This window comes from Puma concolor, chromosome F2, assembly GCF_028749965.1.
Source record: "Puma concolor isolate L17-30 chromosome F2, mPumCon1.1.hap2, whole genome shotgun sequence".
NCBI classification, from domain to species: Eukaryota; Metazoa; Chordata; class Mammalia; order Carnivora; family Felidae; genus Puma; species Puma concolor.
The window spans coordinates 55,239,055-55,264,280 of record NC_141684.1 but is presented as its reverse complement, the minus strand read 5'-3'; the positions used below and the strand labels follow the sequence as shown (position 1 = coordinate 55,264,280).

The window sequence follows — 25,226 nt, the reverse complement described above, 5'->3', positions numbered from 1 at the left end:
TGACAATCTAACAGAATCATCTATCCCCTCTTCTCTATTCCCGTAGGATACAATAAATAGAACTTATATAGTGTTATATATATTGATTTGCTTCTCTATCCCCCTGGTTGAATCCTCAACTCACTGAAAGCAGGGACTGTCTTTAATCTGTACATCAATAGCATTAAACACAGAGGTGGCATATAACAGCTGCTCATTAAACGTTTGCTGACTCAGCAAAAAACTGCACCATGACCTAGTTTATTTAAAAATAAAATTAATGATGGGGAGCCTCGGTGGCTCAGTCAGTTGAGCCTCTGACTCTGGGTCAGGTCATGATCTCACAGCTGGTGAGTTCAAGCCCCAAGTCAGATTCTGCGCTGACAGCTCAGAGCCTGGAGACTGCCTCGGATTCTCTGTCTCCCTCTCTCTACCCCTCCTCTGTTTGTGTGTGCTCTCTCTCTCTCTCTCTCTCTCTCTCTCTCAAAAACAAAAAAATAAACATTTAAAAATAAAATTAATAAAGAAAATGTGGTTGTGTGTGCATGAGTGTGCACGTGTGTGTTTCTATATATAATGGAATATCATTCAGTCATAAAAAAGAACAAAATCTTGCCATTTGCAACAAATGGATGGAGCTACAGAGTATAATGCGAAGTGAAATAAGGCAGTCAGAGAAGGACAAATACCATATGATTTCACTCATATGTGGAATTTAAGAATCAAATTTAAGAAACAGAGAAAGTTAGAGAAAGACAAACACCATATGCTTTTATTCATCTGTGGAATTTAAGAAACAGATGAGCAAAGGAAAAAAAGAGAGAAAGTAAGAAACAGACTCTCTTAACTATAGGGAACAAACTGATGGTTACCTGAGGAGAGGTGGGTGGAGGGAGGGGTGAAACAGGTGATAGGGGTTGAGGAGAGTGCTTATGATGAGCACTGGGGTGAGGTACAGAATTGCTGAATCACTGTATCATACACTTGAAACTAATATATCACTGTATATTAACTATACTAGAATGAAAATAAAAACTTAATTAAAAAAACAATAAAATCAGCAGCTTAATTCTTGAGACTGATAAGATGTACTATAGGTACATTCCAAGCCAATAGAACTAATCAACGCCATAAAACAATACTCTGGGTTTTACAAAGTTCTTAAGGAATTTACTCATTTATTTACAAATTCACAGTAAGAACTGATAGCATCTCAAATAGTATTTGTGGCCCACGAATCCCATCTTATTTTCACTACTGTTTCTACTGAAGGTGTTAAAATCTCAACCACAATAAATACTCATCCAAGACGCTCAGCACATTTGACTGGTTCAACAAACACTGTCCTGACATGTGACAATCCCTATCAAAGGCATCAGTGAACAGGCAGTGAACACAGGCAAGACGCCAACCTAGTTACACTTCACTTATCAGGAAGTTAGTTATCTGGTGACATCAAGTCTCCACAGAACCCAAAGAGAACTAAGCAGAGGAGTTTAGGAGCTGTCAAAATACATGTTGAAGTCCATGTACTAAAGTACATACACTTTACTTCCAGAAGAGGCTCAGAGGTTATTACTCAGGCACTAGTTGCTCTTATTTTAAGCACAACACATTTGGTGACCAATTTCCTGGGCATCAGAATATTAGAAGAAAAGTTAAAAGTTCAAAAAAACCCTAAAAATGCAGACCCAGGACAACAGCAGAAAAGAATGATGACATGGAAAGGTGAAACACAAAAACCACAGACCTGGAGGGTTGTATGGCTAAGGAGCAATAATTCTATATATTTGAATTATGATACAACACACATTAATGTTTATAATTATGACTCTGGTTCATCAAAAAACAAAGATCATAAAAACAGATTAAACTACTTTAGTAGTGACAAGGTGAAAGTAGATGACATATTTTACAAAAAGAAACAAAGAATTAAAAATTGAGTATTATATGTATCAAGAGTCAACTTTCTACTATTTGCAGAATAAACTTTTCTGAAATAAAGCATTCCCAAATAACATGAGGCCTGCTGTCTCTAAGCTATGATCACTGTCAGCCATTAACCAGTTCCTATGGCTACAGGTCTCACCATAATTATGTTACACATCCACTCTGAAACAAGCCTAGACCCAGTGGTCATTAGCTTATTAGTGGTAACAACTATCCAAACATATTAGACCATGGACACCATAGCCAAGGACACTGTAACAGGCTACCTACCATTCTTTAACAGACCACCATAGAGCTTCACGACCACACTGCCTGCCTCAGGGACCCTGGTATAAAAACTGGCTCATATGTGAGATCATTTTAGGGGGCTCTTGTGATACTTAGTAACTATATGTTGTGAGATTTAGAGAACAGCACAGTAGAGTGAAAAATTCAGGAGCTATGTTGGGTACACACAGCCCTAGGTTTGAATCCCTGCCTTATTAATTACCAGCTGTACCACTGCAGCACATTATGCTTGAAAACTCACTTTCTTCACTTGGATAATATCCTCTACTTTCTATGCTTCTTATGAGGAATAAATCAGACAATACACATAAAGCGTCAATGTAGGTTTTCAAAAAACTAGCTATTATGATTATCAGATGGGACTATGAAAAGGGAACAATCTTAATTCACACTAGCACAAAATTAGTGAAACTGTATGCTGTGTTAATGACAGAAGAAAAAATGTCTAAAGAAAAGGGCAGGCAGGTTCACATGATGGAAAAGTCACAGTAGAAGCCCTTGGACTCATAGGTTGGCTCACGGAAAAGTAGGTTAAAGTGAGAACTCATTAAAAATGTCTACACAGGGGCGCCTGGGTGGCGCAGTCGGTTAAGCGTCCGACTTCAGCCAGGTCACGATCTCGCGGTCCGTGAGTTCGAGCCCCGCGTCAGGCTCTGGGCTGATGGCTCGGAGCCTGGAGCCTGTTTCCGATTCTGTGTCTCCCTCTCTCTCTGCCCCTCCCCCGTTCATGCTCTGTCTCTCTCTGTCCCAAAAATAAATAAAAAACGTTGAAAAAAAAAATTAAAAAAAAAATGTCTACACATACTCTGTGAAGACATCAATTTACAAGTAATGCAAATAATCTGATAGAAGTCCAGGCTTTCTTGTTGAGGAGAGGTCCACTTACTGGAGCTCTGCACTGATTTCCTTACATAAACAATACCCATACTACAATGTCTGGGATTGCCAGATCAGTCACTTTAAAGTAAACCAGGAACAGAAAGACATTTGGAAAGCAATTCCTTCCAGATTTTCAGGATTCCCCCCAACCAATCTTTATGGTTTACTTGCCCAAACTAATTCAAGAGTAGTTTCTTTAAATTAAAAAAAAAAAAAAAAAAAAAAAAAAACCTCTCCTTTATGGGGTCTTTCCAAAACATTAAAATGAGCTTTCTTAAAGAACAAAAACCCTTTCCATGGTCATATTTTATTAATTTATGCTATAATTTAAAAAATTACTTAACGATAATATAAACAGATTTTGGAACAAACACAACTAGCTTTATTTAGCTAAAGATACAGCTGAACTGGAAGAAGTGAAAGTGTCAATATAGCAGAGGACCACAAATCTCTTTTCCAGTTAGTGTCGGTATCAGTCAGTGGGTTTTATAGAAGAGAATGCTGATTAATTTAGCAATCAGCTGATTCGATAACTGCCAAAGAAGTTAATGCCTGAGGCATTCTAATTTGTCATAATCTGATTTCTGATTTCAAGTCATAATTTGACATGAAAGAAAAATAATATAATGTTTAAAACTTTTAAGGTTGGTACTATTAGAATTAGGCGCCATCCACACCTTCAAACTCTCTGAATTTACTTATAACATTTTTATTTTGCAACTGAGTCTAAGTAGATCACAATACCACTGTGATTATATTCTGAATGTAATGCTTATATGCTGAATGTTACCATTAATATGTCTTTCTAGAATAAATTTTCTTTTAAATGTGTTTTTCAAACTTTTTTTTTGGTGGTAGAAATACTACCACTATTTCCCATACATATTTTAAACAAAATGTTCCCAGAACTGTAATAAAATAATGAATGTAGAGCTGCTCTGACAGTAGGGCCTAATTTCCCCACTACCCCCAGAACAATCTCTGAAGCCTTTCTGCAGAATTCTAGAGTTTCTTGGGACAAAGGTTGAAAACTGTTATTTATTTATTTATTTATTTATTTACTTACTTACTTATTTATTTATTTGCTTATTTACTTATTTATATTATTTTAGAGAGAGAGAGCTCGTGAGTTGGGGAGATGGGCAGAGGGCGAAAGAGAGAGAGAGAGAATCTTCAGCAGGCTACATGCTCAGTGTGGAGCCCAACGCAGGGCTTGATCCCATGACCCTGGGACCATGACCTGAGCTGAAATCAAGAGTCAGATACTCCACTGACTGAGCCATACAAGCACCCAGAAACTGTTCCTTTAAACTATAATTGGGGTGCCTGGCTGGCTCAGTGAGTTGAGCATGTGATTCCTGATCTCAGGGTCGTGAGTTCAAGCCCCACATTAGATGTAGAGCAAACTATAACCAAAAACAAATATTAAAACAAAAAAGTTGTAGAACTTACTAAAAGGACATTACTTAGCTAATCAGAATATTCAGTTAACCAAAATTATTTCTGATTCTTATCAACTGCTCTAAGTTTGAAATACCATCAACTATATTAAAAAGCAATAATGAAAGAAACAACAACTGCTGGTGAGGAAAAGGAACCCTTGTGCACTGTTGGTGGGCATGCAAATTGGTGCAGCAACTGTGGAAAACAGTATGGAGGTTCCTCAAAAAGTTAAAAACAGAACTACCCTGTGATCCAGTAACTGTACTACAGGGTATTTACCCCCCAAACACAAAAACACTACTTCAAAGGGATACATGCACACCTATGTTTATTTCAGTATTACGTACAATAGCCAAATGATGGAAGCAGCCCAAGTGTCCACTGACAGATGAATAAAGAAGATGTGTTATACATGTATATACAAAGGAATATTATTTAGCCACAAAAAGAATGAAATCTTGCCATTTGCAACAATATGGATGGAGCTAGAGAGTATAATGCTAAGTGAAATAAGTCAGTCAGAAAAAAACAAATACCATATGATTTGAAATAAGAAATAAATGAGCAAAAGGAAAAAAAGAGAGAGAGACAAACCAAGAAAAAGACTCTTCACTACAGGGAACAAAGTGATGGTTACCAGAGGGGAGCTGGGTAGGGGGATGGGTGAAATAGGGGAACAGGTGATGGGGATTAAAGAGTACACTTATCATGATGAGTACCGAGTAATGTATAGAATTGTTGAATCACTATACTGGATACCTGAAACTAATATAACACTGTATGTTAACTATACTAGAATTAAAACTTAATAAAAAAAAATTAATAATAAATATAATAAAAAAATAAAAATGAAAAAATAAAAGTAAATTAAATAATTAAAAAAATAATGAAAAAAATTAAAACATTTTGCCAAACTGGGTATTTTGTTAAATTGGAGTATTTTTCTTTGCATGTCATTAAGCTGTCCTAAAGCATGTCATTAAGCTGTCCGAAGAGAGAAAAAAAACAGGTCCTCAAAAGGGATTTTCAACAGCAGGTCTGATGAATGCTGAATGATGAACAAATTATGTAAGTATCTACATCTTATTCGTTGTCTCTTAAGTAAATGTATCAAAGCAAGTTCTGCCATTGTCAGAATTACCCTCCTAAAATCTGCTCAGTCACAGCCTGACATCATGGAGATAGAGAGCAAACGTGTGTCCAGCCCAATAAGCTGTTCTATCATATAATCTAAACTTGTAGGTATGAAAGGGGACCAGAGACCTACCTGGATCTCATTACTTTCTGATTTGGTGGTATCATCTTTCTACCAATTATAAAGACAACAGGTAACATCTGAATAAAATAATTCCTCCACAAACTTTGTCTTGGATACAGGTAGAAAAGCAAAGTAACTGAAACAGTAATTATGCTGATCTGATACTTTTCTATAATACTTTCAAAACATAAGTGACAGGTAGCTGTAAGAGACCTAGAGAAGGGTTTTGGAAAGAACCTAAGAGTTTCTACACATAGAATTCAGGAAATTCAATAAATATTCTGTGAAGGGTAGAAACCTTCTTTTCAGGATGAATTAAAAACTAGGCAACAAGGGGGTGCCTGGGTGGCCCAGTCGGTTAAGCGTCTGACTTCGGCTCAGATCACGATCTCCCGCTTTGTTAGTTGGAGCCCCGTGTAAGGTTCTGTGCTGACAGCTCGGAGCCTGGAGCCTGCTTCAGATTCTGTGCCTCCCTCTCTCTCTGCCTCTCCCTCACTTGTGCTCTGTCTCTCTCTCTCAAAAATAAATAAACATTAAAAACATTAAAAAACCTGGACAACAAGGAATTTTCTAAGATACAAAGTTTCTCCCCCCAAAACAATGTATGTAAGTATGGAGCTGCAGTTTTTACCTGCATAGCTATGAGGATGTGGAACAAGAGTAACCAAACTATTCAGATCACATCTTGGCTAAAGTGAACTCCTCCTTTTAGCACACTGTTGGAAATAATATTCTCAGTCTGTAGGACCAGAGAGGAATAGAACTTAAGCCTTGACATTTGTTTATCATCAAAAGAAAAAAAAAAAAAAAAAGTCCTCAGAGGGTATTTCAGACTTTAAGCAATAGAAGAATAGAGGTCAAAGCCCCTTTTCTAACTACTGTTATCTTCTACTCGCCAGACATTTTTTCACCATATTATCCCTTTTTACTCATGTAATTACCAATTTTTAAAATTGATTTATATACTTGTTTACTATCTATTCCCCTTATCCTCCAGTAGAAGTCGCCCAACTTTATGAGGGCAACTAGGAAGGAGCTCTGGTTTACCAGCCCTTCCCAGGTAGAACAGTAACTGCCAAGCTGAAAGGATCCAATAAATATTTGCTGAACAAATGAATGAACAAACAAATTAATCAACTCCTCCTGCACTGGTATGACTGACCCTTCTTCATGATCTTCAGTCATGAATGTATTGATTTTGCGACTGATTTGGAAGTTAAAGTGGGAACTTCTGGTGAATGGATCCTGGGTAGGCCGATGGGGGCAGGAGTCGAAAGATAACTACAAAACAGAGGTGCAGGCATTTAACTGTGCTAAGTACATGAAAAATACTAATACGGTGACTGCTCCATAGGCTAGACAATTTACTGGCAAAATTATTATGAGCCATCCCTCACACTCCAAAAAACTTTTGTTAAATGGACTGCTTCACTGGCAGAGCATATGTGGAGATGAAGGTTTCAACCGTATGGTAATTTCTGTAATAGGATATGTGTATGTGTATAGTTTTTGATGAAAATTTAAGATTTAATAAATGTTGCAATAATTTCTAGTATTTAACTATTTTAAGCTATACTGTACATAAAATATTCAAACCATATTATAGCACTTATTAGAGAAATACAGTCTCAAATACTGATACTTAAAATTCTGTGATTTAGGGCGCCTGGGTGGCGCAGTCGGTTAAGCGTCCGACTTCAGCCAGGTCACGATCTCGCAGTCCGTGAGTTCGAGCCCCGCGTCAGGCTCTGGGCTGATGGCTCAGAGCCTGGAGCCTGTTTCCGGTTCTGTGTCTCCCTCTCTCTCTGCCCCTTCCCCGTTCATGCTCTGTCTCTCTCTGTCCCAAAAAAATAAATAAACGTTGAAAAAAAAAAAAAAAAAAATTCTGTGATTTAGTCAGTAAGGCCTGAGAATCAAATTAGAACTTCTAGTCTCTAATGCATTCTGAAATATTATGCTCAAAAACAAAACATAATGACCAAACTGATGTTTTAAAATGTTAATGAAAAAAGGACAGTATACATAAAAGAATACCCACAAAGACATAAATACCCATGAAAGAAGTATCATAAACAAAACTCCATCCACAAACATAAGGAAAAGTGTACATTGCATTTGCTACTTATAATACATCTACCTGGGCAGGAGACATATTCATAGTCCAGCAGAGTTACCTGTAAAATGCATTTTTTATAAAGTTAATACCTGATGTTCTAGCTGCAAACTAGGTTGGCTTGTAAGAATAAAGATGGCCACCGCGACTAGGTAGCGCCCATGGCAGCATGAGGAAAAGCTTACTGATTGTAGGGAGGAGATGAGAAAATTTCTTTGTATAAAATAAAACAGTACTTCATTTTTAAATTACAGATATATGTTCTATTAATGAAAAATGACCTGCCACAGCTACTGCTGACAGCACCCAAGAGCTCAGGATGCCTCTCTTGAAGGATAACTTTAGGACTGCCTATCTTCGCACTTGCCTCCTGCACGAATCCTCATCAATAGGAATTCTTGAGGAATGTCACCGTCAGTTCTCAAAAATCCAAATCACCAGGATTTCAAGAACAGCAGTAATAGTAGCATCTATTTATTATACACCAGTCACTGTCCTAAATCTTTCCATACATTATCTGATTTAATCCCTTCGATGACCCATTACACAACAGACATACAGTATTAATATCTGGATTGACAAACTTATCCTACTTAGAAATTTCTTGAGGTCTTACTCTTTTTGACCAGCTTGTATGTTATTTGATATACCAAGACAGGCTATGCCTGAGCCATTACCTCTCGATGCCAGGTAGCATAAGAAGTCCATTTTCTCCTCCAGGATCTCCCGGTTCATGGCACTTACCTTGCAAGACACTGCTTAGCTTCTGATTATCTGAGGTAGAGGTGTGCTGGCTCCAGACTGCACCAGCTTGTGGGAGCTGGACTGTGTACAAATATTCCCAATTCTGCATTCAGTGACATTACACTGGTGACTTAAAATTGACCAAGGTGGGAGTGTTTTACGCCACAGAAATTGGCAAATCGGGGCCTTTTTTTATTGGACAGCTAGTCATTAAATATTTACTCAAATGCCACTGATCTAAGGAAATTTGTATTAACCGGACCTTTAGGTATCCAGAGCTCTCAGGAGAGAGGCAACCAATTCTCATAATTGCTCTCTTAGATCTGGAGTAGACTCTCTTCCTATTCATTTCTACAATATGACTCATCCTTGAACATCACAAACTTTTCAATCACTGTAATTCATCCTAAGATGCCACTGAGTACTAGACTCACCATTACTTTAAGAATAAAGAACACTGTCAGTTAAATTGATATAACATCAACTGTAAGTTGCATCCTGATACCAGAAATACTGAAATTTTAAAAATGTACACATTAAAAACTGATGGGAAAAAATCATTCCTATTTTGCTTACTGTCATTTTCCAATCTCAGAACCTTTGTTCCACATCTCCCTTCACTCTTGATCCTCTACTCCTAGATCTGTCATCTTAATGGTTTCCCCGGTGCATTATACTCACAAATATCTTTACCTATAAACAGAATGAATTCTGTTCCATAATAGGGAAAATCCTAATTCTGAGAGTAGATACAGAATAAGAAAGGAAAATAATAAAGCATCAGAATTTGGTAGTGGGAGAGAAAGGAGCACGAAGAAGTAGAAAGGGAGGCTTCTCTGAGAAGCGGAAGACAGTGGAACAGAGGAAGAGGCAAAAAGGTCACACGTAAAATCGCCTGAGCAGCATATATTACTATAAAGTTGGTTTTCATTTTATGGTGGGGATAGTTTATTACTAAGACGAACATTCAGATCTTCCCCAAAACTGCTCTCACGGCTTTAAGATAGGAATCTAGCCTAAGGTGACTAACATAACATGACACGAATCTGGCCTAACTTCCCTAACTAGCATTATGAAGAGAAATAAAGCATATTTTCTGTCTTTTAGAAAATCACCAATTAAGGTCCAAAAATAGTTTTGAGGTATCTCAACTTTTATGAACAGTATTAAAAAAAACTTGGAAATGATTCTACTTACTCTCCATCCACTTCTGGTCTTCTACACACACAATGAAACTTGCCACCAAAATCAATATAAAGATCATTCTCCACAATATGAAAGATTCGTCCAATAACTAGTTTATCCTTGGCAGGTCCCATCTGTGTAAGAGGAGAATGTCTCAGCATAGACGCAAAGGATTCCACATTTTTTGGAGAGCCCTAAAAATAAAAAGAGATATTTATATGCATATAATTCAATATAAACATATAATATGATAGATATAAGAAAATCTTACAGAAGAAAATTTTAAAAGTCAATGTGCCATATATATTTACATTTTGTAGCAATACTAAAAAATATTTAAATGGAATTATTGGGGGGGTATTTATTTTTTTAAGAGGGGGGAACACAAATGAGAGAAGGGAGAGAGAGAGGGAGAGAGAATCCTACAAGAGGTAAGAGAGAGAGAGAGAGAGAGAGAGAGAGAAACGGGGCTTACCCAAAGCGGGACTCGTGTTTTACCCAAAATGGGACTCGTGCTCACCCGAGCTGGGGCTCATGCTCACTTAAAGCGGGGCTTGGGCTCCTCCAATGAGGACTCAAACTCACAAACCGTGAGATCGTGACCTGAGTCAAAGTCAGATGCTTAACCAACTGAGCCACCCAGGCACCCCTGGAACTTTGCTTTAAAAAGCTAGATATAGTCTTCAACTTCTTCTTCCTCCCTTTCCTTCTTGAAGAAGAGACCAAGAAAAGCCCTTGGTGGCAGATAATACAGATGTGGTGGCTCAGAGTAGAATCTGGAATGTGAACAAAGTAAGGAGTATCCTTAGACAAAGGCTCCTAGCATGGGGACAGAGGGAGGTCAGTCTGAGCATGTGAGTACAGTATCCAAGAAGGTGACTCACTTTATTCCTAATATTGATCATCTGCCAAAAAACAAAACAAAAAAACCCTTCAAATTCAAGTTTAATGAGAGTGACTAAACAGTATGGAGGTTCCTCAAAAACAGAACTACCATATGATCCAGTAATTCCACTACTGAGTAGAATAAAATGAAAATACTTGGGGCGCCTGGGTGGCTCAGTTGGTTAGGCGTCCGACTTCAGCTCAGGTCATGATCTCGCGGTCCATGGGTTCAAGCCCCGTGTCGGGCTCTGTGCTGACAGCTCAGAGCCTGGAGCCTGTTTCAGATTCTATGTCTCCCTGTTTCTCTGACCCTCCCCTGTTCATGCTCTCTCTCTCTCTCTCTCTCTCTCTCTCTCTCTCTGTCTCAAAAATAAATAAATGTTAAAAAAGAAAATACTAATGCAAAAAGATACATGTACCCCTAGGTTTATTGCAGCATTATTCACAATAGCCAAAGGATGAAAGCAACCCAAGTATCCAGTGACAGATGAATGGGTAAAGAAGATGTTGTATATATACATACAATGGAGTACTACTCAGTCACAAAGAAGAATGAGATCTTGTCATTTGCAACAACATGGGTGCAACGTAGAGCATATAATGCTAAGTGAAATAAGTCATATGGAGAAAGACAAATATCACATGATTTCACTCATATCTGGGATGGAATGATTTCACTCATATGTGAAATTTAAGAAACAAAACAAACAAAAGAACAAATAATACAAGAGACAAACCAAAAAACAGACTCTTAAATAAAGAGAATAAACTAGTGGTTGCCAGAGGGGAGATGGGTGGGAGGATGGGTGAAATTGATAAAGGGTATTAAGAGTATACTTATTGTGATGAGCGTTAACGTATAGAATTGTGGAATCATATTGTACACCTGAAATTGATATAACACTGTATGTTAATTATACTTAAATAAAAAATAACCCAACAAAAGCGTTTTTTAAATTTAAATATAGATTAAGATAAACATGATTAAAGGTCTTTCAGTTACCAGGATGAACATGAGTCCTTGTTATATAATATTTTTAAATAGCTTTGTTACAATTTTCTTCTTCTTCCTAAAGTAAAATTTCAAGGAAAAATAGCTTCTTGTTTTGTGCTGCTCATTTTCCAATCTTTTTACAGACTGAATTTACCTGAGGTAAGACTGATCCTATAATGCAGGCTCCTTACCTTTTAATTTTTTTTAAACTTACAAACTTTTTTCCAAACACATGCTTTTTCCGAAATCCACGAGTACAGACTTGTACCTTCTACTCATCTTTAATTTGTGCACGTGGTATGCGCATTCTTTGGCTCAAACTAAGGGAACTACTAAGTTTCTATTTGTGGGAACCGATTACAGAAGAATACTAACAATTTACCTACATCCTGTATTTGGAGTAAGTTTTACATCTGTTATTTAAGAGAGAATTATTAAGAGTTCGAGAGAGTACTTACCTTAAAAACTATTAAACCATACTTATGACTCATTTTCAACGCATGTAGTACTCCAAGGATTACAAACTCAAATGCCAGGCTGGGTGGGGACTTGGTAACCAGAATACGTGCCAGTCTAAAAGGCAGAGCCACTACTCAGCTCTAGCTGCAATTGCAATTCAGGTCCAGTGTTGCCACATCTTTTGATTTTCCAAGAAAAGCCAAAAATCCAAGTATCAATGTAAAATTTCTAATTTTTCAATGTTCGCACATTGAAAAAAAGCCTTTCATTTTATAAATCTGATGAAACACACTTTGGCCCAAAGACCAAAGCTTATGACCTTTGCCTCAAGAAAAAGAAAGTCAAAAGAAATGAAAGTCGAAACATTTGGCTGATACCAAGTCCTTTAGATGCTAGAAGGAGGGTATGGTGATGGGTTTGTTTCAGAGGATTGAAACACACTGGGAAAGAATCCTGAGTACTAAGTGTCGATCTAAACCAAAGACAAGTCAGAAGATCTAGATGGCAAACAGAACCAAAAAGGTAGCCAGGGATATTATGCTTTGAGCCGTAACACTAGTTTTATAACTCTACAGAATATGATATTAAAGGTCCTTAAACAAGCACCTTGAGAAAATAGTTCTCTCTTGCAGACAGCCAAGGATGAAACACATCCTACAGGCTCAACACAAACAAAGGCTAGGAGTTGCCCTCTAGAGGCCGTGCAAACAGTAACACCAACCTAGCAGTGGCAAGAGCAGCTACTACTACTATTCGAGTAGCCAGCCACTATGTCATCCACAACAGCTGCCACCAGGGCGGCTGAAAAGAGCACCACTCAAAGGAGAAAACAGAATATCAACGCTGGGCTCTCATCCTGCCTGCAGTCAAAGAGGGTCCCTCCCCTTTGTCCCTAGGACCTGCTTTCCCAGTACCTCACTCCTGTGGTTGACAGCTCCTCCTTCCTCACTCCTCCCCCTCCTCCTCCTCCTTTTCCTTCCCCCCCCCTACTTTGGAAGACTTCCAATTGAAGCCAGGGTCTAATTAAAACAGCCTTAGATGACAGGGAGATCCAGTAGTAAATCTAATGGTTAAACATTTATTGAAAATAATTTAGCCACCACTAGGGCCTGTTCCTAAAATAACACAATTTCCTTCATAACTGTGAAGAGATTTTTGGGCTAAGATTAGTATGATAGTAAAAGGTGTTTCCTAAGTTTCAGAAAATAATTGAATGTTATCGACTAATTATTTAATAAGATCTCAAGACTTTTAGTTCTGTTGTGAAATATTTATACTATAAACTTTACAAAGTTATGAATATTTTATATTGAAGTATAATTGACAAATAACATTATGTTATGCCATTAAAACAATTTCAGGTATACAACATAATGATATTTGTGTATACTGTGAAATAATCACAATAAGCCTACTTAACATCCTTCACTATACATACTCACAAAAAAACATGATGAGAATTTTTAAGATCTAGTGTCTTAGCAACTTCCAAATATACAATATAGTATTATTAACTATAGTCACCACGCTGCATTCCTATTTATTTTTTTAAGTGTAAGTGTGCATCTTTTGACCCCATTTACTGCCCCCACCCTCTAAACTCCTACTTTTGGCAACCCCAATCTGTTCTCTGTATCTATGAGCTTTTTTTAAATGAGATTTTTGGTTTTTGTTTTAGATTCCACATATAAGTGAGATCATATGCATTTGTCTTCCTCTGACTTATTTCACTTAGCATAATGAGGCCCATGAATGTTATTGCAAATGGCAAGATTTCCTTTTTTTCATGGCTAAACCATTTATGGCATTCCATTGTATATATGTATATGCACATATATACACACCATGTTTTCTTTATTCATCCATCAATGGACACTTGGGTTGTTTCCATATCTTGACTATTATAAATAATGCTGCTATGAACATGGTGGGTGGTGCATACATCTTTCTGAGTTAATGTTTTGACTTTCTTCAGATAAACACCAGAATTGAAATTGCTAGGTCATACAGTAGTTCTTTTTTTTAACTTTTTTAGAAACCTCTGTACTGTTTTCCATAGTGGTTGTACCAATTTACATTTCCACCAACAGTGCACAGGGTTCTTTTTTCTCTACATCCTCACCAACATTTATTATTTCTTGTGTTTTTGATAATAGCTATTTTAACAGGTGTGAGGTGATATCTCATTGTGGTTTTGCTTTGCATTTCCCTGACTAACGATGCTGAGAATCTTCTGCATACTTGTGGGCCATCCATGTCTTCTTTGGAAAAAGGCCTACTTAAATTTCCTGTCCATTTTTGTTGTTTGGGGATTTTTTGCTACCAAGTTATAAGAGTTCTTCATATATTTGGGATATTAGCCTCTTATCAGATATATCACTTGTAAGTACTTTCTCCCATTCAATAGAATGCATTTCACTTTGCTGTTTGTTTCCTTCCTCTGCTGTAAAAAGCTTTTTAGTTTGATGTAGTCCCACTTGTTCATTTTTACTTTTGTTGCTTTTGCTTTTGGTGTCAGATTTAAAAAATCATTGCCAAGACCTATGTCAAGGACCTCACCACCTATGTTTTCTTCTAGATTTATGGTTTTAGGTCTTACATTCAAGTCTTCAATCCATTTTGAGTTACTTTTTGTGTATGTTGAAAGACAGTGGTCCAATTTCATTCTTTTGCATGTAGCTGTTCAGTTTTCCCATCACCATTTATTAAAGAGACTGTCCTTTCCCTTTGTATATTCTTGGCTTTTTCATCATAAATTAACTGAAAATATACCCACACCTAGAAGTGTGGGTTTACTTCTAGGCTCTCTATTTTGTTCCATTGGCCTATATGTCTGTTTTTATCCCAATAACATACTGTTTTGATTACTACAGCTTTGTAATATAGTTTGAAATCAGGGATTGTTGTGCCTCCAGGTTCTTTTTTCTCAAGATTGCTTTGGCTATTCAAGATATGAATAATTTATATATATATATATATATATATATATATATATATATATATGTGTGTGTGTATATATATATATATATATATATATATATATATATTAATGTTTACTTTTGAGAGAGAGAGAAAACAAGTTGGGGAGGGACAGAGAGGGAGGCAGGATCCAAAGCAAGTTCTGTGCTGACAGCAGAAAGCCCGATTCAGGGCTTGAACTCACAAATTGTGAGATCATGACCTGAGCCAAAGTCAGACACTTAACCAACTGAGCCACCCAGGCACCCCATGAATAATTATATTTTAAAGAAGATTTTAAATTCAAGTAGTAATGGTACTGTTTTTTGTTCCATTATTTTTGCCTCTACTTTGCCACATTTTAGAGTGGAAGTCAATGTATTTTCAGTGAGTGAAATGATTTTACCACAAGCATAAGATCCCTGGATTAACACTTGAATTTGCTTTTAAATTGTAAACTCCTTATACTGTTTGGATGCTATGTCAAGTAATCAGACAAAGCTCTCCTTCAAAAATCATAATCCAGAACCATTTCTGAATTCCTCATTTACTTGTCAAATGTTTTCTAAAAACAATAAATGTAGCAATTCCTTCAATCCATGTTGACAACCACCATTGTTAGCTGAAGCAGACTACAGAGACTGTAGGCAGACTGTCACCTGCCAGGTATATCATGGAGCTCAGTGTCTAACCCTGGTTATGGAAAATGTTGCTATAAACCTCATTCATAGAGTTGTCATAGATAAAGCAGGTACCTAAGAGTTGACTGCTTCCTTTAAGAATTGATTATAGAGCATGGGCGCCTGGGCAATCAGTCAGTCAGTTAAGCATCTGACTCTTGATTTCGGTTCAGGTCATGATCTCACAGTTCATGAGTTTGAGCCCCGCATAGGGCTCTGCACTGACAGCTCAGCTCAGAGCCTGGAGCGTGCTTTGGATTGTGTGTCTCCCTCTCTCTGCTCCTCCCCTCCTCAAACACACACACACACACACACACACACACACACACACACACACACTCTCTCTCTCTCTCTCTCTCTCAAAAATAAACATTTAAAAAAATTTTTTTAAATGTCATGTTCTACGATCCTATATAACTCAGTACTATACAATTTCTTTTTTTCAATTGAAGTATAATTAACATACAGTGCTACATCAGTTTCAGGTGTAAAATATAATGATTCAACAATTCTATACATTACTTAGTGCTCATCATGGTAAGTGTGCTCTTAATCCCCTGTATCTATTTCCCCCACTTTCACCCACCTCCCTTTTGGAAACCACCAGTTTGTTCTCTGTATTTAAGAGTTTGGTTGTTGAGTTTTTGTTTTGTTTTGTTTTGTCTTTTTTCTTTGTTTACTTGTTTTGTTTCCTAAATTCTATATATGAGTGAAATCATGTGGTATTTGTCTTTCTCTGTCTTATTTCACTTAGCATTATACCTTCCATTTCTAGTACTATACAAATTCTTTGATAACATTCATGACATGTAAAATCAATCGTTAAATGTTTGTCTTCTTTACTTCAAGATGGAAAAGATGTCTGTTTTGTTCACTACTAAAAAAGTTTACATAGGGGCGCCTGGGTGGCGCAGTCGGTTAAGCGTCCGACTTCAACCAGGTCACGATCTCGCGGTCCGTGAGTTCGAGCCCCGCATCGGGCTCTGGGCTGATGGCTCAGAGCCTGGAGCCTGTTTCTGATTCTGTGTCTCCCTCTCTCTCTGCTCCTCCCCCGTTCATGCTCTGTCTCTCTCTGTCCCAAAAATAAATAAACGTTGAAAAAAAAAAATTAAAAAAAAAAAAAAAAGTTTACATAAATATATTATCTTGGTTCCTGGAAGAAAAAAAATATAGGATAGAGTATTTGCTGACGATTCTAAAAAGAAACTTCTGAAATCAATTTCCATCCTATCCATGGCACCATCCCTTTCTATATTGTCCATATTCCAATGTTTAACAAACAATAGTCAAAACTTGCTTTCAGGGATCTCCTATAAAATGCTACTGCTATCTACTTCTACTTTTTATTCTAACCCTGCACAATAAAAACACAGAGACAACTAGTAAAGAATGTCTAGAAAAAGTATCCAGGGCAGGAATTGGCTCATATATAGGCACTCGAAAAAGTCCCTATGGTAAAAGTCTCTGTGAACACAAGATGAGACTACCAAAATGGTTCCACAGGAATACAACTGTAAGATGGGTTATCTAAATTAATTCTGGGCTATCTGGGATTCATTCTCCGAATTCATTCAATCTAAAGACATTCACGATCCCATTTTCATGAAAAGAGATACTGATAGCCCACAGTGTAAACGATGTACACGGCAAAGCAACTACTTAAATTAACATCTGTAGAAACATAACGACGTATAATCATGACAAGGTTTTGTCATGAAGAAGTATCTTCTGCCTCATATCAATTAGGTCAAAACACAGAAGTATAAAAGTGTCGTTCGCTATTAAGTGCACTGGAAAATGATAGCCCCAGGGCTTTAAGTACCAGCCTAGAGGTTAACATAAGGGATCTGAAAGTTTGTGTAACTGTCCTAAAAGAAATCTTTATCTCTTTTGGCCTCAGGCCCAAGATTTCAAAACAACAACAAAAAAACAAAACAAACCCAAAACAAACAAACCCAAAAAACCCAACATCTAATTCTGCACATGGCTTAATGGCAAGGCAAACTGAGTTCCCAATTTCACAGGTTCTCTAGTATTAAAATTGGGGCATTGATTAGGAAGGTGGCGAATCCTGAAATTTAGCAGGGGACATATGGGCAAATGCTGATGAACCTGCAGCCCCTAGGCCCCTAACCTGTGCCAGGTATCCTCTGCCAGTAGAAGCGGCCCTTCCATCCCAGTGTGAGGAGGTTGGTCTTCCCTTTCCTGAAGTACCAGCAGTGGTCTACCCTGAGGTAGCTGTAGGGGCCCATTGGTCCTCCTAAGTATCCATCTCTCCCACTTCTCAGTGCTTGCAGACCCGCACTGTTCAATATGGTATCCACTAGACACAGGCAGCTATTCAAATTCAATTAAAATTAAATGAAATTTAAAATTCAGTTCCCAAATTGCACTAGCCACATTTCAAATGCTCAACGGCCATATGCAAACAGCACAGACAGTATATATTTCCATCATTACAGAAAGTCCTATTGGATAGGACTAGACCTATAACCAAATTCTCAGCAGACCTCAAGGGGTGAGATATAAAGTATAGTCCATGAAGGGGTATAATACACACCAAAAGAACTATATGATTTTGTTAACTGAAATCAGTAGAAACTAAGGATCTGTATGGGAATAGATCCTAAGGGTCCTGGGTCAGGGTGAAGGGAAGACAGTATGGCCTTGGGCCAAATTGACTAATATGGGCTCACCGAGCAGAGATTCAGATACAATGTCAGCTTAAGAGGCTAGGTGTGGGTTTTTAAAGTTTGCTTGGTTGGCTGAATAAAATCTGAACCAAAAGATAGACTATACTAGACGAAGTTGAAATACCAGAACTTCCTTAGGATACCACAGAAGAAGGTACCCAAATGCTTGGAGAGAACGGAATGTTGGAGTGGACCTTTTCACCTAGCCCTTACTGTGGTCCCCAGGAGGATCTATAAGATACTCAGTTCACCAAACCTAAGGGAAAGGCATTTGTGAGGGGAACACCAGCATTTCTGAAGTGCTGTGTGGTGACTGTTCTCTGCAGGACTGACTGGTGGGAGCTGCTGCCATAAAGAGCTCTCTGAATTCAGTGGAGATAATGAGACCCTGAAGTGGCAGGAGTCAGGTCAGCACTTACTAGCCAACAACATGATGGGCACGGTTATCATAATGCAACAGAGTGTAAACAGTAATCAAAACAGTCTGACTTGAAGAGCTCTCTGGTGTTGGCTGATTGATTATGGCGTCCCAGAAATGAAACAGATAGGAAAACGCTATAGTTCTAATGAACAGCCTGCCCTGAATCACCACAAATGACTGCCAGGGCCACTCAACAAATTCCCAAACTTGAACCAATTCCCAGACACTGAGTCCTCTGAATGAAGAGGAGATCATGCAGACTGAGGAAGGATCCTGCTACATAGCTAAAAATGTGTACTGTCGATCGTCCTACTAGCTCTCCTAAAGGGAGTTGTGACTGTTTACTAGGGTGTCCACTGGGGAAGGAGAAATAATCACACTTTTCAAGGATTATGTGAACTGACATAACTCTTGAAGACCCAATTTGCTTCTAGTCAGAATAGAGGCTTATGGGGGTATGGAGGAGGAGAATGGAGTTTTAGCTCAGGCCCATCCCCTGAACTCACTTTGTGGTTGTTTCCCAAGTTCTAGAATGCATAATGGGAATAGCTTTACTCAGCAACTGGCAGAATGCCCACATTTGTTCCTTAATCTGTGCAGTGAGGGCTATTAAAGTCGGAAAGGAGAAGCAGAAAATATTAGAACTTCATCTACCTACCAAACAAGTACATTGAAGGTAATACCACATTCCCGGAGGCACTGCAATGATTAGTGCCAAGGACCTAGAAGATGCAGGATGGTGATTTCTACCATATTCCCACTTAACTTGCCTATGTGGCCCTATAGAAAACAGATGGGTCTTAGACAGTGCTAATTTAGTACCATAAACTTAATCAAGTAGTAACTCCAACTACAGCTGTTATTCCAGATGTGGTTTCATGGCTAGAGCAAATCAAATACCCCCTATCACCTGGTATGCGCTAAGTGATCTGACAAATGCTTTCTTTTTCTAGGTCTGCTAGTAAACAACACATACTTCAGAGTTACATCAATTCACCAGCTCTGTCATAAACTAGCATACAGGGGCTTTGCCGCTTCATTCCACTGGACATCATATTGGTCTGTAACACATACTGATTGGACTTGGAAGCAGGAAGTTGCAACTACTCTAGATACATGGTAAGACACATGTATGCTAGAGGGTAGGAAATATCTCACAAAAATGCTGGGCCTTGGTGAAATTCCTAGGAGGCCAGTGGTCTGGGACATTTTTACCACTAAGAGAGACGTGCAGTGCTTACTGGGTCTCTTTGAATTTTGGAGGCAACAAATACCTTATTTGGACATTCTTCTCCAACTCTTTTACCAAAGTGACCCAAAAAGCTGCCAGTTTTTTGAGGAAGGCTCAGAATAAGACAAAGCTCTACAATAGGTCCAGACTACCAGGCAAGCGACTCTACTACCTGGGCTTTAAGACCCTGCAGATGTGGTAGTATTTCAAGTATCTATAGCAGATAAAGCTGTAGAATGGAGATTTTGCCAGACCTCTCCAGGTGAATCATAATGCAGAACTAGAGTGGCCCTGAAGGACAGGGATAAAGGAACAGCCTCTCAGGGGACAGAACTTTGAGCAGTGCACCTGATCTCTTTGCCTGGAAGGAAAGATAACCTAAGGTATGGATCTATATTAATCTGTGTGAAGTGACCAATGATTTTGCTGGGTGGTCAGGGATTTAGAAGGCACATGAGTGAGAAATAAATGGCAAGGTCTGGGAAAGAGGTATGTGGATAGACCTCTCTGAATGGGCAGAGTGAGAAAATAAATGACTCACATGTAAATGATCTCTTTAGCAGAAAGAATCTTAATAATCAGGGGATGATAACCAGTCTTGTGGATGTCAACCTCTTTTCCCAGCTATTCCTGTCCCCCACCAATGCATTCAATAACAAAGGTGCCACAGGAGCAGGGATGTGCTTCTGTCTTAGTGGTAAGAGGGGTATCTCAACATATCCCAGAGGCCGCGAACCAATGAAAAATTTCACCTAGGTGGCAGGTCCCTGAATTTTCGTGGGATGGAGGTTATGCATTGATTCAGAAACACTGACTTCTAGTCACCCATGTTAACCTGGCTACAGTCACTGCTAAATGACCAATATGCCAACAGCAGAGACCAACAATAAGCTTCCAATATAGCATCATTCCCTGAAATGATCAGATTGCTACCTGGTGGCAGGTTATGCTGAGCCATTCTACACAGAAAGGACAGTGATATATTATCACTGGAATAAACACTTACTCTAAATATGGATTTGCCTTTCCTGCCCACAAAGCTTCTATCAAAACCACCACACACCTTACAGAATCTCTTATTCATTGTCATGGTATTCCACACAGCAGTTTCTAACCAAAGAAATCATTTTATGGAAATGATGTGGGATCACGGGCTCATGTTTAGGGAATTCACTAGTCTTACCAGTGCTGGACCTGACAGACTAGGGAAATAATCCTTTTTTAAAAAAATTCAACTTTCTATTTTGAGATCATTATAAATTCACATGTAATTAAAAGAAATAATACATAGAGATCCCCTGCATCCTTTACTCAGTTATCCCAAGGCTAACATCTTGTGAGACCACATAAGATACCAAACCAGGAAACTGACACTGATACAATCCACCAACAGTATTCACATTTTTACCAGTTTTATACCCAATTACTTGTATGTGTATCTAGTTCTACACAATTTTATCACATGTGAAGATTCATGTATTCACCACAGTCACGTTACAGGACAGTTCCATCACTGCAAGGATCCCTCATGCTGCTCTTTTATAACTCCCCATCTCCCTTCTGATCTCCACCCCCATCTCTAACTTTTAGCAACCACTGATCTCCATCTCAATAATTTTGTCATTTCACGAGTGTCATAAACAGACTCATACTGTGTAACCTTTCGGAATGGGCTTTTTTCACTCAGCATAATTCCCCTGAGAGTCATTCAATTTGTTATGTATATCAATCATTTATTACTTTTTACTTCTAAGTAGTATTCCATGGTATGGATGTACCACAGTTTGTTTTACCATTCAACAGTTGAAGAACATCTGGGCCGTTTCCAGTTTTTGGTGATAACAAATAAAGCCGCTATGAACATTTATAGACAGGTTTTTATATGAACATAAGTTTTCATCTCTCTGGGATGAATCCCCTGTGTGCTGGTGCACACATATCTCCTTTAGTAGAACACAACCGTCTCAATTTGGGTAACCAGCCAGAGATGAGCTGCTGAACTGTGACTCCTGGAATGGAAGTCCACCTTTGATTATCTGACAGTGGCCGAGAGCAGAGTGCTTTAAAAAGCAAGGCAAAATCCAAAATGAACCAACACTGCTTAATTTTATTCCCAAATCCCTATAAACCAGGCTCCACTCAACCGTGATAGTTTCCTTTATTTCATTTGTTATTAAACACCACCAGATAAAAGCAAACTTAAGGGACATAATCATGTTATTAAAATTATTATTGGGGCGCCTGGGTGGCTCAGTCGGTTAAGCACCCGACTTCAGCTCAGGTCATGATCTCGCAGTCCGTGGGTTCGAGCCCCGCATTGGGCTCTGTGCTGACACCTCAGAGCCTGGAGCGTGCTTCAGATTCTGTGTCTCCCTCTCTCTCTGCCCCTCCCCTGTTCATGCTCTTTCTCTGTCTCAAAAATAAATAAAAACATTAAAAAAAAAAACTTTAAAAATTATTATTAACATAGGGGCACCTGGTTGGCTCAGACGGTAGACTATGCAACTCTTGATCCCGGGGTTGTGAGTTTGAGCCTCACACTGGTGTAGAGATTACTTAAAATAAAAAAGTGTTTAAAAAATGCTTTAAAACATTTTTAAAAATTATTACATAATCAAAAGAGGAAATTTCAATATAACCTTGAAAAAAAAAAAAAAAAGAATACCCAAACACCTTAAAAGAATGGAGATTTCTGAGCAAAAATGAGAGTTAATAAAGATACACAAAGTTAATGCTGCCTTGGGAAGTCACTAAACAACCTGAAAGAGTATGATCAGATCATATGACCACCCATGACACAAAATACATACAGAATATATTTAGAATATATTTATCTTTTAGTTTAGGAAATGTATACTATTATTTATAAGCATATTATAAGTGTTGACTTTTGCCTAGAGATTTATACCTACTTCAATTCACTCCTATCGTTTTTTTATTGACTAGTAATTTTCTCTAAACATGCTTTGAAAATGTTACACTCCACTGTGAAACTAAACACTTCAAAAGACTTTTCTTACTAACTTAGGGATAACTCACCTAGAATTTCATAATGTAAAAACCAGATGGCACCATGGTTAAAATCGGAAATCTTTTTCAACATTCCTTTACATATTCGTTTTTAATTTTTTTACTGTTTTATTTTGAAAGAGACAGAAAGAGAGAGACAGAGGAGGGGGGCAGAGAGAGAGAGATGGAGACACAGGATCCAAAGCAGGCTCTAGGCTCTGAGTTGTCAGCACAAAGCCTGACAAGGGGCTCAAACTCACGAATTGTAAGATCATGACCTGAGCTGAAGTTGGTCACACAACCGACTGAGCCATCCAGGTACCACTACATAAAATACTGGTATAGGGTGCCTGAGTAGCTCAGTTGGTTAAGCATCTGACTCTTGACTTCAGCTTAGGTCATGATCTCACAGTTCATGAGTTCAAGCCCCGCATCGAGCTCCACACTGACAGTGTAGGACCTGATTGGGATTCTTTCTCTCCTCTCTCTGCCCTGTTCTCTCCCTCTCAAAATAAATAAATAAACTTAAAAAAAAAAAATAAAGAGAATAAAACATTGGTACAATTTTTAAGTCATCAATATAAACCTAGTGAGAAAAAAAGGGTAAATAAAACTAAAGAATATTACTACTATAGGAATTTAGTAGACTTAAAATTTACTCTAAAAATAAGAGAATTTTCCCCCTGATATTAAAACAAATCCTTTAAATAAGTTATATTTTGGATTTTTTTGGTATTCTGGGAGAAAAAAATATCTGATTTGTATGTTCTGTCTTCTGGAATGTTCCAACATTTTGAAATAAAAAATACCAGTAAGAAATATTCATGAAAAAGTGAAAAACAATATTTAAAACCTGCATGAAAGCTAATATATTGCTAAAATAAAAATATAAACTGTCTTGTAACATTACTATTCTATGTAAATAAACTAACATAGTAAAATGTTATTCTCTTATCTTAAAAGAATAAAATGTTCTACCGTGTGGTCTCAAAACCTCTCGCAAACCATTTTTCAATGTGCTGAAAATCATATGCTACCCTCTACCGTTGAGAAACAGTATTATTCACAAAGCAGAAAACTAAATATTTGCTCAACTATTGCCACCTTGTGGCTAAAAGATGGGTCATCTGCTATTGCATAGCTTCCAATTGGCTTAACAGATTCTACATATCTCTACTGTGTAAGTGACACAACAGCATCAGAGGTTTTAAAATATTTCTTTAGAGACGCCTCGGTGGCTCTGTCAGTTAAGCATTCCACTTCGACTCAGGTCATGATCTTGTGGTTTGTGAATTGGAGCCCTGAGTCAGGCTCTGTGCTGACAGCTCAGAGCCTGGAGCTGCTTCGGATTCTGTGTCTCCCTCTCTCTGCCCCCTTCCCACTCAGTCTCTGTCTCTCTCTCAAAAATAAATAAACAAACAAACAAAAAAATCTTTAGAAAATAAATAAAAATAAAATATTTCTTTAAAAAAAAAGAGGAAAATGTATCTAAGTTAAAAAATATATACATAGCAGGGGCACCTAGATGGCTCAGCTGATTAAGCGTCAGACTCTTGATTTTTTATCTCTAGGGTTGTGAGATGAAACGCTGCACTGGACTCTGCGCTGACAGTCCAGAGAGTGTTTGGGATTCACTGTCTCCCTCTCTCCCTGCCCGTCCCCTGTGCATGCTCTAAATACACACATAGATACACATATATATACATACATTTAAGAAAAACAATAAAAACATAAATAAAAACATTAAAAAATATATTTTATATATATGCATGCATACTTAGCAAACATTTACCAGGTCGTCTATACATAAGAGTATGTCATGCTGGGGGCACCTGGGTGGCTCAGTTGGCTAAGCATCTGATTTCTGTTCAGGTCATGGTCTCATAGTTCATGAATTCGAGTCCCACATCCAGTGAGCTTGAGCCCCACTTCAGGATTCTTTCTCTCCCTCTCTCTCTGCCCCTCACTCGCACTCTCTCTCTCTCAAAAAAAAAAAAGAGTATGTTGGTTACAAAAATGAAAGGAATTGGTTCCTACCCTCAAAAAAATCCCACAAA

At 38.0% G+C, this 25,226-nt stretch overlaps 1 protein-coding gene across 2 annotated transcripts in view; it reads right to left on the bottom strand.

Annotated features, from left to right (window-relative positions):
• Positions 1 to 25,226, bottom strand: part of MRPS28 (mitochondrial ribosomal protein S28) — a 204,392-nt gene that overhangs the window by 172,249 nt on the left and 6,917 nt on the right. For both annotated transcript variants that reach the window (XM_086694967.1, XM_025922861.2), the window contains exon 2: positions 9,852 to 10,033. In XM_086694967.1, coding sequence (XP_086551093.1) covers positions 9,852 to 10,033 — 182 coding nt within the window. The remainder of the gene's footprint in view (positions 1 to 9,851; positions 10,034 to 25,226) is intronic.